Source organism: Ptychodera flava, chromosome 2, assembly GCF_041260155.1.
Source record: "Ptychodera flava strain L36383 chromosome 2, AS_Pfla_20210202, whole genome shotgun sequence".
NCBI classification, from domain to species: Eukaryota; Metazoa; Hemichordata; class Enteropneusta; family Ptychoderidae; genus Ptychodera; species Ptychodera flava.
The window spans coordinates 31,923,848-31,942,405 of NC_091929.1; the positions used below are offsets into that span (position 1 = coordinate 31,923,848).

Here is an 18,558-nt window from a genome sequence, read left to right on the forward strand (position 1 = left end):
CAAACTGTTCTTGTGTACATAAAAAATATGCAAGAGCTATGCAGACAAATTTCAGTCACATAGTGATACTGGGCGATAGATCCAGGGCAATATCATAAGTTGTTCAAAGTTAGGTAGGGGATAACCATTTGAGTGCTGTAATCTTTCCAACCAAAATTTTAGTGCAACATTTTTACCAAATTTTATGAATTTTTCTGTCATTCTTTTGAAAATTTTGGACCAAATGTGTAGCTCTTTACACAGACTCCAGTTTTGTGTCAAAATTTTGGGAAAAATGTGAAAAAATGTTTGGACCTGAAAAAATATTGTCTGGATTATACGGTGTTTTATAAACGTGACAAAAATTGACTGGCACTCAAAGGGTTATCAAAACAATGCAATACACTTTTTGATGTAATCATTGATGCATTTAAGATCCTATACCTAGTGAATGAAACCTAAAACAACACAAATGATGAAAGAAAACAGCAGTTCTCATTATAAAGCTGTCAGCCGTAAATATCACTGAGTCTGCATGACTGTGAAGTAAACGTTGCCTAAAGCCAAATGTCTCATAGTTAGAGTCAGGGTATTAAATTTACTCATCCACTTGAAAGATATAAAGACAGAATGGAATTACATTAGTTCTTGAGTCGGAATAGCACTGATCGCAAATGACATCATGTTTTTATCTTATTAATATGCATAAATAAATATTTGTCTGCATTTTCCTCATGAACGACAAACATAAAACCTGCTAGCGTTACAATGGTTACTAAAAGTCACACTAGTTCGTGGTATTTTATGGCTCAGACTACAAGCTGCAACAACAGCCCCCGGGGGGGTACCTGTTCAGAGAAGTGGTAGGGGTGTGCGGCCGCAGGTATAAAACCCAGGGCCCATTTTAGACCTAAAATCCCGTTATTTTAGGACCCCATTTTAGACCTTTATGACCTTTGACCCAGGTCAAAAGTCAAAGCGTCAAAATTTTTAAAACGGAAAAAGCAAGTATTTGCCCCGGCAAAGCCTACCACTGTACCGCGTTTAGGGCTATGTTGTTGCTGGCCAAGCCATGATTTCCAAAAGGAAATACCAAAAAAATTTGATTAAAGAAAATTTTGTCTTTCACCCTCACCGAATTTTGGTCCAGCTTCTACAAATTATCAACTATCTGCAGTTACAGTCTGACTGGTGTTTTTTTTGGAAATTGCAATTCACAACAAACCTCGCTGTTCATCTGTAAAGCAACACTACTTCATGTAGCCATGGTTGACCTGTCTGTCATGATCAATACTAGGAGCCACTTTGTTTTGGTATTTTCTATTGGGCAAAAATCTTCCATATATGGAGTTCTGACCAATCAGTGACGGTGTTTTACAACCAAGTCGATCTTTACTTTGGCGTAAGCCAGGGGGTCTCTTTAATGGTTCCCCTGCCACAGAAAAAGATATTGATGCTTATAAAGTGCAGCTCAGAACCCTGCGAGCGAGACGGGAACAGACGGTTGAAATTTGTTCTTATGTGGCACTCAAAAATCAACCCCATTTTAGACCTTGGTTTACAGTGGAATTGATACCCCCATTTTAGACAAAGTTGCTGAAATACCCACCCCATTGGGCGGCACGTATACATATAGGCAAGTAATGGAAGTACCCCCCCCCCCCCGGGCAACAGCCACGCATGCAACAGTAAAGTTTGTCTGAATTTTAGGCAGCGTTGTCCGAAAAGCACGCATGTGCAGCTATATTTAGTAACAAACCTGAAATCGCGATCAATGCTATTCAGTCTTTCAAAGCTGGGGCAACTGGGACACATTGGGTATAACGAAAACAATTACTGTGCTTCAATGACGTGCAAAACTCTCTACTGCAACATCAATGGTTATGAATAAATTTTAAATTTATTGACCAATTTGATTTATTTGTGTGGGTTGTTTTTATAGACATGGTGTCAGTGTACGAGTTTCAGCATCAGAGAAACTGGTTGGCATAAGTCAGAATATGCATGGAGAAAACTACTGGTGTTTTGCTTCTGTGTCTTATAATCAATCTGTACAGGTCTTGAACTGCATAAATATGTGTGGCATATTACAAGAAATATCACCTCTAACTCAAATCACGTCTGAAATCTTTGATTGGATTTCAGAATTTCTGGAAATTTATTAGACTTGCTTCAAGTCTGTGGGCATATAAATATCAAAACAGAGTAAATTGAAGGGATAAACCTTAGCAGACTGTCATGATGATGGTGAGATGTGTGATTGCGAAACTGAAGCAATCACACTGTGGTAGACTGTTGTATAGACTGGGGTGAACGCGACGGCCCACACAACCAGTATACTGCATCCGCTTGAAATGCCAAGTGACTTGTGGATAACTATGCATTTATTTTTAAGTCATTGTCAAGTGTATCCCACTTCATGCAATACATGTATATTCAATTTTCACAGATCAAAGAGAACTTTTGTAAGTCAGTAAAATTTTGATCACAAATTTTGATTTCTTAAATGTTGCAATACATGGCTTGTTATAGTCAGTGGAATGTTAATTTTGCCGAGAGCTAGCTAATTTGCTCCTCTCATATCATTTGCTATTTCTACTGTGACAAATCACAATAAATTTGGTTGGTCAGAGTGACACAAAAGATTGTTAATTCCCGTAGACTTTTGTAAACGTTGAACTGTAAATCTCAACCTGCATGGTTCATACAGGTCACCAGGAGGTCAGAGTTCAAAGGTTAGCAGGGTGCCAACACTATCCTGATTGATTCTCACCTCAAAAGTACCAGCTGGTTCATAGTCATAGGCAGCCTTAGTAGCAGTTAAGATAAATCCCAAATACGCCGTTGGATTAATACTGGTCAGTGACACTGTGGATGAAACAAAGATAAAGATAAATTATCATTATGTTCAAGTCATAACCTATGTGAGGTTGTCATGGTAATATGTAATCCACAATTATCCAGGGCTAATAAATCTATTTCATGGCATTAGACGGGACTATGCTTTTATTTGAAGCCAATAATTATGTCTTGGTCGTTGGAATGTATCGCATCAAGTAAGATCCACATGATTTCTGTACCATCATTTACACACTATCTTTTGACCTAGGGTTTGCATTCACACTGATAGAGAGTTCAGTTTTGCAATGAAGAGAGTTGAGAAATGTGTTTGCCAGACATTGCGCTTTGACAACATTTAGCAAACACAGTATAAGACAAATGAATGCACAATTTAACCTTTTGGAGGTGACGTTTTGTACTGTATCAGTCTGATGTGACCAACTCCACCATTTTCAGAGGGATGAGAGGGGTAGGAGAGAGCGGAGGTGGAGGAATTCAGTGCAGTCTTTTCAGACAAGAAAATACCAGTGCCTACATTACAGAACAAAAATTCTGAATAACAGCCTGACCTCCCTTGAAAGTTCTGGCACAGGATCACAAATTTAATTTGACACTAGCATCATCACAATAGGAATTTGCTTTAACCCATTTCTGGCTGGAAAATTCCAAATCAACTGTAATTAAGATTTCAGGCTTGCCGCTCTCAAACAACTTGAAGCACTATGGAATTTGAAATCTGGTGATTTGCTCAAACGATTGTTTGGCTCCTCAGAACTGAAATGTGTATTTACATCGTTATCACATGTCATTTCTAATTCCTTTCTGAGATTCATCATTCTACATGAGTTGAGCAACACTTCAAAGGGAAGCTTCAAGTGCTTTATGGAGCAAAATATTCGGTAAAAGTCACAAAATATAATCCTTTTGACATACAGTAGAATGAGTGCTTGCACATGATCTATGCACATTAAACATGAATGGAAGAAACATAAAGTGACAGGTACTGCAATTTAACTGTTACATGTAATAAAATTGATTCTGTTTGCATAGTGTTAATTCTCACAGAACTGAAGTATGGTACATAAATTATACAGTGATATGAAAGCGTGACAAATCGTTTTCTACATCATCAGAAATATTTCTGAGCTTGTACAATAACACTTCAATGTGTTCTCCTTGTGAAAATCTCTCCAGTCCAGGCAAACATACAAAGGTTTGAAAGCCATTGATATAATTCAGAACGTGTATTTATCTGTGACAAGTACTTGGACCAGTCTCCTGAAGCACTTTATGCCACCATTAGCACAATCTTCAACACTTTCATGGTACATTAACTCCAAGGATAAACAAACAGTAATTCAACTTGAAGAGAGTGCAGATGAGGACAATCGCCAGCTGGCCTGTAATGAAGACATTATTATGTTGACCAACAGGGACACATCAAACTCCAGAGATAAACTCAAATTCCATTCATAAGTAATGGTGTATTTGTGCATAAATATTTTAGCTTTTACCCTCTTGTTTCTATTGACTTAGATTTTTATTCCTTGCACTTTCCCCACTTAGATATCGGTATGTTATGTAGACAGTGATTATCAACAGCAAAAAGAGCAATTCATTTTACACCATACAAAGTGAAAGAACTCGAAAAAGACTGTTTAAAGTATTCTGACTGAAATTACATATATATAATAGATTTAGATCTTGGCAAATCAGACCGTAAACAAGAGGGATGGCCGATTTACATAACAATGCATAATTTGAATATTCCATTGTTGTCAAAATGTCAAAACTTTTCCTGTGCAAATCAACAGAATCCTTTCCGGAACACTTCTACCAAAATAGTTAACCACTGTATAAGATGTAAAAATTAAATTAAAAAACCTACAATTTTGAATTTATTTTCAAATAAATGATATTTGTAAAGCCCAGTTTGCCAGTGTGAAGAAAAAGTCAAAGAGTAACACAGTTCCCACTATTAAAATACTCGATTTGGTCTTAAATGTAATCTTGACCAGACTTTCTTAATTTCTCTAATTTGATTTTCCTTTGGAAGAGAAGTCTTCATCAAAGTTGATCGCTTGACTTTAATTGAAATTACAGCAAGCCACAGAACAAAGACATTCCAAATCCACATGCCATTACGCAGGTCTGAATGAAAGTTGGTAATTTTGCATCCAATCAGTATAACAGAATTAGTATAAGCTTACAATGAAATAATCCACATGGTGGTATATATTCTCAGGGACAAAGAACTATTACTCCGTCATAAATCTGATTTCTAAGAGCATTATGGCATATATGATAATTTGATTAAAATAGAACTGCAGGTCTGTGAGCTTTCATAATTGTCTGGAAAAGAAATTTCGCGTCATTTGTATAATATTAGGTCAAGATGGGAGTAATAAAGTTTATTAATTTACTATATCAAAATTTGTATGATCTCAAAGGTGTTCCTGAAGAGTTAGTCATAGTATATCATGATTGCACTATTGTTGATTGATTTCTCTGACTGAAAATTCTGAGTCAACCAATTTGATTGAAGATCAGGAAAATCCGCCCAGCATCAGTAAATGAGTTTACCTGTGAATTTACACACCCAGGCCCCTTGGTCTCAGCACTTTTTCAACAGGTTCTTTTTTCTATCTGAGATACACAAGACAATACATATTAATGAACTGACTGGACAACATTTAGACATTTGCCACTGTCTCTTTTTATCACCATGGTAACAAACAAATACTTGGACGATGTAATCTTTGGTACTGCAAACTGCATTTTCTCCATGAAATGTGTTGTAGCTATACATTTTTCAGAATTCCAGTAGATATTTGATAGTTCTGACTGCCTGATACCAGTATTTTAAAAAAGTCAGCATGCCTCGATCCTGACATGCTCTAGCTGTTCACTGGTAATTTTACCATGGTACTGGGTACGGGACTGTCCTTGATTTGCATTTGTTGGTGAGTTGTTGTGTCTGTGTCCAAATTTAGAGATGCTTAACGGCCACGCGCACGTGCCATCAATGACTTAAATTTACACTGCAGTGGCGAATAAACACAGCTGTGATACTAGTGGCTGACATGTGTTTTTAGAGCAAGTCTCACAGCTATTGACATGTTAAGATATCAAATGACTATACTGTACTGGTACATGTAGGTGCTGCAGTATATGGGACATAATATCTGGTAAATGTATTTATCTAAATAAATCATCATTGTCCTGTGTGCCACATTGCCCATGCAACAACTGTTTTGTTAGAAACAAATATGTTGGTAACACCCAAGTTGACACATGTGGCATCTGTACATTCAGTCAATGTTTACATGACAATATCGTCTATGTAAAATCTTGATTGAAAGGACTAAATTCAGCTGGCAAATGCCCTTTTGCCATGGCGTTCTCAATTGTCATATAGTTTGCATACCTCTTTGTATCAACTTGAGTGAATCACACTGATTTCAGGAGAACTTGCTAACACAAAATACTGGGTCAACTGTTGGGGCAGCAAACATACAAGACTGTTTGTGTGGGAGTTTCCATAACTTGGTTTCTCAAGTGCCAGTCATTTTTTTTGCATATTGCAAGGCAAGGCAGGCAAGCAAATTTTTTCATTATCAGTTGGGTGAGAAGTTGTATTCTATTTAGTTCGGAGGGTAACTTGGGTCTCAAGGGTGGGCAACGGGAACTAGAAAATGCTACTGTTTTAAGGGAATTTCCTGATGGACGGGGCAAAAGAATGCAGAGGGTGGAGGGGCATTGGGAAGCTTTGTTAATGGGTAGAGAGCCAGCCGTGAGTTTTCCTTGTTGGAAATGGGGAGAGCGTAATACTTATATTGGGGAAGGGGGAAGCAAACCTTTTTGTGTCATAGCAGGACTGATCAGTTCTGTATAGCTTTCACTGGTATCTCCACATACAGATTGTGGTTAGAACACCTTAGATGGTATTTACAAGAAAAAATACATGTAGACCTCTGGATAAAATTTCTTGAAATGACAAATAAGTGGCCTGTGTATGTGCACGATCATTATATAGTTACTGGTACACGTACTGCGCTAGTGCTGGTAAAATGGAATACCTTACTGGCAGTCAACAAGTTTATTATTGCATTCCAACAAGTAACACTTGTGCATTATACACATGTACTTGTGTACCACACACATGTACACAATGTACAGTATACATCTCGGCTATTTAGATGTACATGTACTATGTAGTCAGTTTGTGATTCATAATACTCAGATTACACAAATTTCAAAACATCTTAAGTTCAAAATACCGAGACGTAATAGATAACAGAAGTATCCTCTAAAGTCACTGCACTTCTCGCTGACTGGTACTTTTTGTTTTCTTTCAAAGATTTTATCAAATGAATAAATTTCGTTTGAGAATATGCTACACTTTTAATTAAGAACTGCAGGAACTTATGATGAGCTGGGAAGCTTTAAGCTCTGTAATTTTGACATCCTGAGAAATCAGGTTACAACCAAGAATCTGACATGAAATGCAACATGAAATGTCAGTTATTTCATTCAGTAATGTTGGAAACCCTTCCTTGCTGACAGTAAAAGTATATGCGCTACTCATGCTCTGTAAATATTTGCTCTTCTTAATGGCTTTATAGATGGTGTGCATTTAAGTCATCAAATACATTTGTGTAGGGCAGCATTTCAGTTGAGTTGAAAACAATATGGGACTCAAAAACATTGAAGGACATGTAGCTATTTTCAAGGCAAACAAACACCAATCTGCCATCCTACAAGTACTGTAGTGAGGGTTTAGGCTTCCATTAGATCTAAATTGATGTATTTTTTATGGATCTTTGTTCTGCTTCTGTCTGTAAAATAAAGTTTCTAAAAAGAAAGTTCTGTTCAACTGAAGAAGTTCTGTTGACCGGGTAAAAGATGAAAGTTGTCAATGCAATCTGCATGTATACTGATATGATATCTAGTGTATCCCCAGTACAACACAATTTGACGTTCGTTTGTCAACAAAAACATTACACTCAGAGTCAATGTTGTGTTGGCAGGATTATATATACTTCATATTTCAACATACTTTATAGAAAGAATACAAAAACATTTTATGGAACCAAAATTATGAAAATATTCTTGAAGATTACAGATATTGTCTTGTTAAAGATCCCCTTACCTCGTGATAAAATTGTTTCTTATATTTCCAATAAAATAATCGTTCAGTCATTACGGCTTTCAAAGTTTGTACATCGGAAATCCTGAATATTGATGAGTGACCTGCCTGATTTTCACAAGGTGTATTTTAAAGAAAATTAATCATACTCTCTAATTTAGTAAATTAATTAATAAATCAATACACTGTGTACTTTTGTTATTTTCCATTCCCAGCATACAACACTTCCCATTTTGAGACATTAACCTTTGTAGAACGCCATATGTATCAGTGAACCCTTACGGATAAAGATCATCTGAAAGAACCCGATTGTATCTAGTCTTCCAAATATTAGAGTTACATAATTCCACGTGCATTAGTCAAGTCTGTGCCAGAAATACTTATCTTTCACTGAGTAGGACTATACCAGCCATTATGGTAGTGCTCAGTGGAATCTCAGATGTTGATATGAGATGCTGTAAGCCAGAGAGAATGATTAATGTTTCCAGGGAAGAGGATTTGGCTTTTTACCTCAGATTTCCAGAATACAGGGAAAGTAACGTTTGTCATATTTGACACACATGAGAGGCTGTCTGGCTGGGGTTTTTGGCTCTTTGAGATTCCTCATAGTACATATCTGTGTTGTCTGCTTTTTATCAATGTTGTTTCAATTTTGTTTCACCATTTTTTCAAGTCTGTTTTTAATATTTTTTATTTTAACTGAACCTAGCTCAGTAAAACCTATTTCCTAAATACATCACAGGTCTATCTATGATGATCTGCCGTTACAATAATAAAAACAAATAACCAAAACATGCCAGATAATATTTTGATACACTTCGTTGAAGTTTCAATAGAATCTGAGCCATAAATGTTTTAAGGCCCAAAATTGGGGTTACGTAGAGTAAGGCAAATCGTCTAAGTTATCACCATTAAAGTCCCCTCTGTATGTGGGTTTTTTATGGCAAATGATTAACCATTTAAATAAACGTGGACAACCTTGAGGAGTAATTTGGAGTGACAGGTATGCGTACAGATTAATGTGTGTCAATGTGTGCAATCACCTTAGATACAGTACTGAACTGTGTGGAATGCCAGGCCACATGTGATTGAGAAGCTAGGGCACTGGTCATTAGCTTGTCAGTATAAATACATATGTAGGCCCATTGCTGACCTGAAGTGAAATTCTACAGTGGCTGTACATATTAAGAGAAAGAGTTCACAATGGAATGATGAGCAAATTCAAAAGCTTGAATATTGTTTATTGCTTTGGTCAGTTCATCCTTCACCAAGCAAATTACAGGCAACAGAGATGCACTGAAAACCTGTCCGTGATGCAATACATTGAGCCACAGTCCCTCTATCCACAGAGGGACTGTGATTGAGCTGTATTGTGTTCAGGTCATTGAACCTTCAAACTTTGTGTCAACCACTTTGTGCCTAAAAGTGCATAACAAGACAAGACAGGCAACCTGTTTACCTGTACCAGAATTCCACATCATCACTCGGGATCCAAGAAGGGGTTCGACCATATCAATTAAATCTCAAGGCAGAAAATTGTTAAAATACCTTATTCTGCATAAAGTCTCTCTGGTTAAATACTTCAATAGCATTCATGACTGACTGAACATTCTGATCATGAAACACACTACAATATACAAGCTTTGAGAAAGGTCTCCTAAGGTCACAATCTACTCACCAGAGTGAAGCCATGCATGAACAGATTTTCATGATAGATTATTGAGAATTTATAGTGCTGAAAATATGTATGGGCAGTCTGTTGACTGTAGACATGTCAGTTATTGATGTATCCGACTTTGAAAACAGGACAGATTTCACGATCGAGTAAATTTTTTAGGCAGGGTACATATGTTCACATCAGCTTAGCTGTCAAACGTTAGACTGAAATATCTTGGCGGTATCACCAAGGTTTCTTTAGCAGTGGTGGCTGGGGTCAAAGGTCAGATGTTAGACACTGCAAATGACCTTTATAGGGGTGGCATGAAAAGCCTGTGCAGCAGCTGATCAGCTTACTTGTTGAGGTCAAAGGTTAATCTTTTGTTATTCAATTTCAAAACATTGGCGCATCCTATTGTCACTTAGGTGATAAAGACCTATAATGTACTTCCTATACATGTAAACATGCATACACTTAAGACTTGACACTACCACGAAACAAATAAGTCAAAACGCTAGCCATGACACAAAGATGCTTATATGTTATTTTTAAAATGATGCAAGAAAAGTTAGTGGCTTATTTTTAATCAGTCAGTTCCACTTTTATCATTATCTCCACATGGCACATAAATGTTACTGACCTTATAAATGTCACCCCCTATAAACATGTATATTGGTTTAACCTAAAGAATTGAGTAAACAATAGAATGGGTTATTAAATATAGTGGTGGTGAGTAGACAAACTTAGGGACAATCGATGCAACAGCCTACAGGGCTTGACATTTCCTATCGCCCGACGCCCGGGACAAGTGAAATTTACGTTCGGGCAAGTCAAAAATAAAATCTGGTTGCCCGCCGGACAAGTTGTTTCAAGTTGTTTATACAACTTCTGGCGCAATCAACGCGAACCTAAGTTGCGGTTTGTGCACTTGTCACTCGATTTGCGTTGTCGTTCACACAAAATAAATGTCAATCATTGACTTTTTTAAGATACAATTGTGACATTCTTCTGAGATTCACTGCCGACTCACACAGTGTTGCAATTTTCGATGATCGACATGAAATTGTTTCATCGTCCAATTAAAAAAGTCGCTTAAAATTTGGAGTAAACAGCATTTTATTGTTGTATGCTGACTGCTCCGCCCAAACAAATTTTGGAAAAAATTGCAAAACCCAATCATATTGCTTATTGGCGATCGACCGTGCAGTACTTCAAAATCATTTATGCAGCCTCGCGAGGTAGACGAACATTGATGGCAGATAGTTTGTGGAGTGATCGCTGTAAATATGAGTATTTTACGGTAATATTTCCACTAACGCAAACAAGGCATTGTGCATTTTCGCGAGCCAGAGCATAATTTCCGCTCAGCCGACCAACGCAAAAACCAAGCAAAGCTGTTGCCGTAAAGAGGCGCGTAGTTTATGACGATGGGCATTGTGTAACTCTGAGAAATGACGTTGTGATGATTTGTGACGGCACCACGAGGGCCAGCGTGAGTGGGATCCTGGATTGTCTGAGAATCGACGACTCGATGTGATAATTAGAACGATGTTTCTGACAAAAGATCTAAACATAAGCGTTGTGATGAGGAAAAACGTCGTAGATGTTATCTCCCGAAATGGAAAGCACAGTGACTTTGGTTGAAATATTATGGTTCCAAAATGTTCTGTACGTCGTGTCTCAAATACCCCACCATTGCAAAACCATGCGAAATGCTTTTCTTGACGGATGCGACATGTTTCGCGTTGAATCGATAAGGTCTAACGAGTTCAGTCAACCGCATTTGGACTGTTTAGCGCATCAGAGATGAGATCGTAACGGGGACAATGATTGTGGAAATTTTGATGGTCCCACTCAGCCCGATACAGTTTCACTTGCCAACACCCCGATCACATGCACTCGCAATGCGTAAACCAAATGACGACGACCAGTGACAGAAACTGACCAATCTTTTTACGACGGCATTTATGCTTGCCAAACACGGGAAGCCGATGTATTATATGTACCTTCAATGTTAGCCCTGCGTACAGGTCTGTGTGTTCCCGGCGTTATACGTCCTCTTGTGGTGGAGGCCATATAAACGCCGGGAACACACAGACCGTACGAAGGGCTACTTCAATGACTCAATGTGAACTTTTGAGAAAAATCGGCGTCAACATCGGCGAAAATTACCAAAATAAGAAAACCCTGAAAGCCGCTACGGAATTCGTCTAAAGTATTTTGGTCTTGATTATTACAAATGGAGGACAAGTAAATTTTTTGAGAGGGCAAGTGAAATTGAAAATCGACTTGTCCGACGGACAAGTGAACTGGAAAAAAAATTGTCAAGCCCTGCAGCCTAGCACCAATGCGACAGTCTGATGAAGTTTATTCCTTCCATTTACTGTTTTGATATTTACTTGGGTTAATTCCACAAGCCTTACAATTTTGACGTTTTAATGTGATGACAGCATGACTCATATGCTATGTTAGAGAAATTCATTGAACAAAAGCAGATTTCTCTGCTCAGATTCATTACTTGAGTTTTAAAAATTCAGATTTGACAAGCCTGCCTTGGGTAAAGTATGCTAAGTTAAGACTTTTGTCAGAAAAAGTTGTTGATACACAGAACAAATTCAAAAATTGTGTAATGTAACAGATATTCTACAGCAATGCAAAGACATCTTTTCAACAAATGAGGTTTATCCTATCTTCTGTTACCATGCAATATTAGACTTCTTTCATTTTTTTCTTGGAATTTTGACCAGTTTGAAATATTTTTTCCTTTGAATTTGCTCACCAATGAGATGAATATCAGATGTTTACAAGTCCATCCACTGAGTCAAAAGCTCTGTAGCCAACTAATGAAAACAGCGACTGGAAGTGACAAAACTTTAATGGATTCAAGTGTCAAGTAAATAACTGGTATTCCACACATGCTTAGAATAGTACACTGACACTTCTCATGTTTGTCATTTGTAAAGAAAACAAACTGCTGTAAGTTTGATACAAAGACTTGCACTTTTGTCTTTAAATGTAAACAATGTTAGTTCACACTGCATCCTTTGGCTCCTGAAATTCAAACACTTCACAAAATAAATTACTTCTGGGGCAGATACCGAACAATTACCAGACAGCTGAGAATTCCTTCTTGAAAAGGCCCGCTCCTGGGTTACACCGATTTAACAAAAAACAGATTTAACTTGGTAACCTAGTACAAACACATCTAGATTTACCTGTATTTTGTTGTCAATGATGTGAACTGCAACAATGCCGAAATGATTTGAAAGTTTCATCAACATTTGGTGCTTTCCTGAACTTTGCTATTCTAAGACTTAACCCTATCCTTTGAACTGATGTTCCCTATACATTAATTCTAGGGCACAGCACATTGAAAACAGACAGACCTATTTCCAATGCCAGCTGTTGAGTGTACAGTACCTGTTACTAACAGCATACGTTTCCGTCCTTGACAAGATGTGTACTTTTTGATCATTTGGTAAAAGAACTGAGAAATTGTCCTTCATAAACTTCATTCTTATCAAAATTTTCAACAAAAGGGTATGACAAGAATTGAATACCTTCACAAATAGTTGCCCCTTCCTCCCAAAGTTCATAAAAGGTGACCCTCCCCCACGCTGGTTTTCTAAAAAGAACTCCCCAACAAAGTTCCCCAACTCTTCTTTTCCTACATGTATGTGTATGTGCTGATGGCTGCCTCAATGAGTTAAACCAACCCAAAGCAAAGAACGGGTCAGAAATACTTGTCTTTGATAGAAGCAGATCAGTGAGTCAGTGTTACCATAGACCCCTCTGGTGAGGGTATACTAATTGCCAAACAACCAATGAAAAGATGGTACAAGAAAACTTGCAGGTCTGAAATAGATTTAAGAATCACTCTTTTAACAATAAACAGAACCATAATACTATAGTATTTACATACATGTTGAAGAAGAGTTTAATCAACTGTGACATAAAGTACTAAAGAAATCTGGATAAAATAGCACACAGGATACCAGTAGCTTTCTCACAGAAAGACTGTGTTACAATGAAGGATACACATGTACCTTCAGTATAGGACTGTGTTACAATGAAGGATACACATGTACCTTCAGTATAAATAAGCGGTACAGCAAACAGACTGCATATGTGACCATACACACATATACACATCTTTACTTTAACCTCATGCACTCAAAAGGAGGTGTGATATCTGCCCAACAACCTTGCTATTCTCATTGTTTGACAGGTCAAAGATCATCGCAAATATACAGATAGCTTTATTCTTAGCTTTTCTAAAGATAACTGCAAACACTGATTTAGATGGTAAGTATCTTGATATACTGCACCAACCCATTAACTTTTTACAGAAGAAATGTTTTTATAGACGAGATTGGTATAAAAGTGAAGAAGTTCACATGAGAAAAGTTAGAGCAGAAGAAATGAAAGTCTCTCATTTTTGCAGCCTGTACTACTTTAACCCCCTGAGTGCCAAAGTCAACTTTTGCCGCCTTTATAAAATATAGTGTAGTCAATTTTTTTCAGATTTCTGCTAAAAATTTGATAAAAAACTGTAGACAATGATATGTAATGTCCATTTGGTCCAAAATTTAAAAAGTTACAAAGAAAATTCATATAAATTGGCAAAATGTTGCACTAAAATTTTGAAGGGAAAAAATTACAGCACTCAGTGAAAAATGAAAAATATTATACATTATACTTTCTCTAAGTTCTATGGTTAAACTACAGTATACCTAATTTGACCAAAGACGCCACAATACAATAGACACTCGAAGAAACTCAACACAGTTTAAATCTTTGCCTTGGGCAGCTTGTTTGAAGTATGTCATGTTAGCCGGAAGATAGGATTTCAGTCAGACGAAGATCAACAGCAATTCACCTGTGATCAAATTCGGTGTTCTATAACTGAACCACAGAAGAACCTAGTAATTGTGGCCAAGCCTTTTTGTTAAATTGCTACTTAACTGGTTTTAAAAACTTGTGTCTGGACCATTTCCCATGAACAGGGTTCTATTTTTTTTATTCTATACAGGTACATTTCACACACTGGGGCAATGATGTCTCACCGAATCCTGAGAACACAGTCATTGTTGCTTCTCAGGTGTATTTGGTGTACTGGGTGTCATGTCACGCAACATTTCTATAGTTTCATGGTTCAGAAGAAGCGGCCGTTTCATTGAATAGATTCTGGATCTCTCACAGGCATAGGCACCTGATTGAGTTGAATTGAGTGAATTTCCCCAAAGAAGTTGGACTTTATATTTCTGTACAATAATTTATATTTTATAAAAATTTACATTTCCTGGATAAATTCAATGTGCTTCTGTGGCAATTTGACGATGACTTTATGAGGTTTTGCATCAAATTCACAAATAACACAATGTTGTTGTTTAGGCTGGTACCCCAGTAAAATGGGTTTCCCAGCCATGTTATCAGGGTTCTACCTGTTTTTACTAGCAATCATATCCGTCTGTTATCTAAAAATCATGAGTCAAAAGTAGAATTACACAATTATATAGTCATGTATGACAAACACAGTAAAGCAGAGCAAGACTATGAACTAATTACACGTACACACACTGTAACACACAGTCCTGGAAGAAAGATTTACTGCCCAAGATTTATGGACCTCTGTTAAGGTAGAACGCGCCTCAGGGACAGAAATTCGAGCTTTCAAATTTAATCAATTCTCTTTTGATCTACCACTTGTGGGGGCTCATTTTAAACTAAAGTTTTTGGTGAAAGAAAAGTTTTTATCATCGTAGTTTTTTAAAGTTCGGACATTTTTTAATTTTCCACCATAGAGTTAACACAGGGATGGTGGCCATTTTGAATTTAAATATCGCAAAATCTTGGATATGTCTCGCTAGACCCAAATGTTGCAGGTGACCTGTGAGTTTTGTTCTTGCTTTGGTAAGAGAAGGGTCAAAAGTTTCATTGAGGAAAGTTTGAGCAAAAGTTTAAGGCTTTGTCTTGGCATAAAGCCTAGAACGCACCTCGGGGACAGATATTCAGACTCTCAAACTTTTACAATTCTCTTCTGATATACCACTTGTAGGGGTTCATTTTAAAGCTCTTGGTATAAGAAAACTTTTCACCGGCTTTGTTTTTTGAAATTCAAAAAATTTTATTTTTCTCCATAGAGTTGACACAGGGGTGGCGGCCATTTTGAATTTGAAATGTCGGTAAATCTCGGGTTATTTGTTTCTCTAGTACCAAAATTTGCACGGTGACCCCCAATTTTTATTCTTGATTTAGTAAGAGAATGGCTGAACGTTTCATTATAAAGGAAAGTTTGAGCAAAAGTTTAAGTCGTTCACTGTCGAGGTGCATACTACCTTAACCCAAAAGTGGTGTCAGGTGTTTTGAATGCAATCCTATGAGAGTACATGTACAACAGAAATGGTTGAGGGTACCGCACACCATTTATCCCATTTACCTATCTTCCCAAACCTTACCAAAAATACTGTATGTCAAATCAAAGGATTACAATACTTTTTTTCCTTTTATTTTGTTGCCCATTATCAACTATCAAATAGACTATCAACTAGACTGTAAATTTACTTATGATAACTTGTACAAAATAACATTTTGGGAAAAAATAACAGCTCAAATATGATTTAGTGAGAGAATTTGACAACTCAGTTGCCTTTACTGCTACAAAATAATGTTGTAAGTCTAACCACCCTTCAACTCTGTGTACTTTGCAAGATGAAGCTGGCTGTCACTCAACAACTTGGCATTGCTACTGTAGCCTCAAGGTTTCAAATGCTGCTTTTGTTCACAGCCCATGGAGGAACGCTGTTTTGTCTTAGTTGGAAAAGTAGCTATAGACAAACAAATCTAAAATGACAGAAAAGATTACCTTTTCTATTTTTGCAAATAACCCTGACATCCACTTGACTTGATCAAAACACTTTTCACCCCCTTCTGGAGAAAATACACAATGCGGTGCAATGAGGCCTGTGATATGATTAAAAGCTAAACCTTTCCCTTCGAGACAATTGCCTGGAATATTTCCTGTACAACCTGTACTACAGTGACTCTATGTATTTATTCTCTACAAAAATACCAGTTGTGCCTGGCGGTTTGCTGTGAACTGCGTGGTAAGGCACACCTTCTCAGAAAGGAAATAAAATATATCATACGACCGATTCCTGCAACGCCTCCATGATTTTTAAACATTGCATAGTTGGGTAAAAACACAGGAACTGGTCTATCTCCCCGACAGCCTCGTTGTTTGCATCACAAAGAAATACTTTCTTCCTTCAAATCAAAGATCTCTCCTTGAAACCAGATTTATTATTGTAAGGTCTAGGCTGACTTCGATGTTGGGGATTATCCGTTTGTTATTTCAGAGATCAAAAAGCTTAACTTTTGTTTGTGCACAAACTTTTAAGAAGATTGTACACTTGTACAAAAAGGGGGATTTTAAAATAAAGCTAATAAAAAAAGAAACAAAAAAAAAAAACATCGCAAAGAATACAGAATGTACGAAAGCACCCTAACTCTGGCTGAGAGATAAAATCGCATTTTTTGTTCGTCTTTGAAGTCTGGGTGAACACAATTTATACAGCGCCTCTGAAACACGCTAAAACATGGAAATGAAATCATGTTTCCTGCCAGAGAATGTGGACGGGAGATGTGAAGTTACGTGTAGCACAGGATGCGATAGCCAAACAATAGAACCACTATTTTGTAAACAGCGGAGATAGCTACACACCTGCAACTAATACACGGGCACGGACGTTCTCTTTCTCGTCCATGGGCATAAGATAGAGGTATAAATTTGCTATTCAGCATCAACTGAGAATTTTGTAGGGTAAAGCTACTGATTCAAAAAGGCAATTAGATAACACACAATTTTTTGTGTGTCACCGAGACCATTTTTTACATCCATGACGAGACGAAAGCAGTTTTTTTGTGTGTGTGTGTGTGGTTTTTTTTCCATGGCGGAGAAGACAAGGGTCACCCGACCAAGCTATTATTGTATATCAAGTCCAAAATAAAGAGCTTCTGTCGTCGCTCTGTGACACTTTACGTGATCATCCAGGCGTTTCGGGGTTACAATCCGGCGTACAGTGGCCTTGAAGGTGATTCAGTGAAATTTCAAAGAGCTTTTCAATTTTTTTAATTTGTGAAAGGAGAAAGCGGACTACATAGATGAACAAGGGATACACCCCATAGCATTGCCATTGTCCGATGTCCCAAAACCTGCAACTTCAAGTTCACAAATTTGAGTTCCATTTCGTCACTACATTTGCTTGTCTACATCTACATGCTTCCGATGTTGGTGACTGGGATAATTCTCCTAAAAGTAAATGTTACTGAACTTGGGGAAACTTTTTTCATACACTTCAGGGTAAACATTCCTGGCTCACCTGTGTAAACTTCGTTGGGGACGTACGTCTCCGGGTCGCCGCCTATCCTAATGCGATATCCATTGTCGCCAGCTTTCTTCAGAACTCCATGCTGTGGATCACGGTTACAGTAGGTACCGGGAGCACCGTGTGGATAGCTGAACACAGTATAAAGTGTACATGAAAGAATAGCCACTAAAACGTACAACTCCATAACGATATTCACCGCCGAGTAGCGGCTCGGACTCTGGCAACACACTCGTCGTTTGCGATATTGCGCATCCAACCGTGTTGAGTGAGTGCAATGATCTATGGTAATCAAACTTTCAGCTGTTCCAGATATCTACCATCCCCACAGCGATTAGCGGAACTTTCAGAAGAAGTTCGCGAAGTTCAGCGGCGCTGAAAACTGTTTCATATTAATAAAATGAGTTTTTATCTCTGCGAGATTTATAATTTAGACATGCTTGCTAAAGTAGATGCATGACCCAAAGGGCATGCCTGATGACAAATCATGCACGATTGCGACCATCCGTTATTCAGGGAGGCATCCTAATAAAAAGAACAGCATA

The 18,558-nt window shown here is 37.6% G+C and overlaps 1 protein-coding gene across 1 annotated transcript in view; it reads right to left on the bottom strand.

Annotated features, from left to right (window-relative positions):
* The window catches only part of LOC139119173 (spondin-1-like), a 37,600-nt gene extending 19,306 nt beyond the window's left edge, over window positions 1-18,294 (bottom strand). The window contains exons 1-2 of the mRNA XM_070682840.1: window positions 18,008-18,294; window positions 2,753-2,847 (exon numbers count right to left, since the gene is read on the bottom strand). Coding sequence (XP_070538941.1) covers window positions 2,753-2,847; window positions 18,008-18,200 — 288 coding nt within the window. The 5' untranslated portion in view covers window positions 18,201-18,294. The remainder of the gene's footprint in view (window positions 1-2,752; window positions 2,848-18,007) is intronic.
* Between the last annotated feature and the right edge of the window lie 264 nt (window positions 18,295-18,558).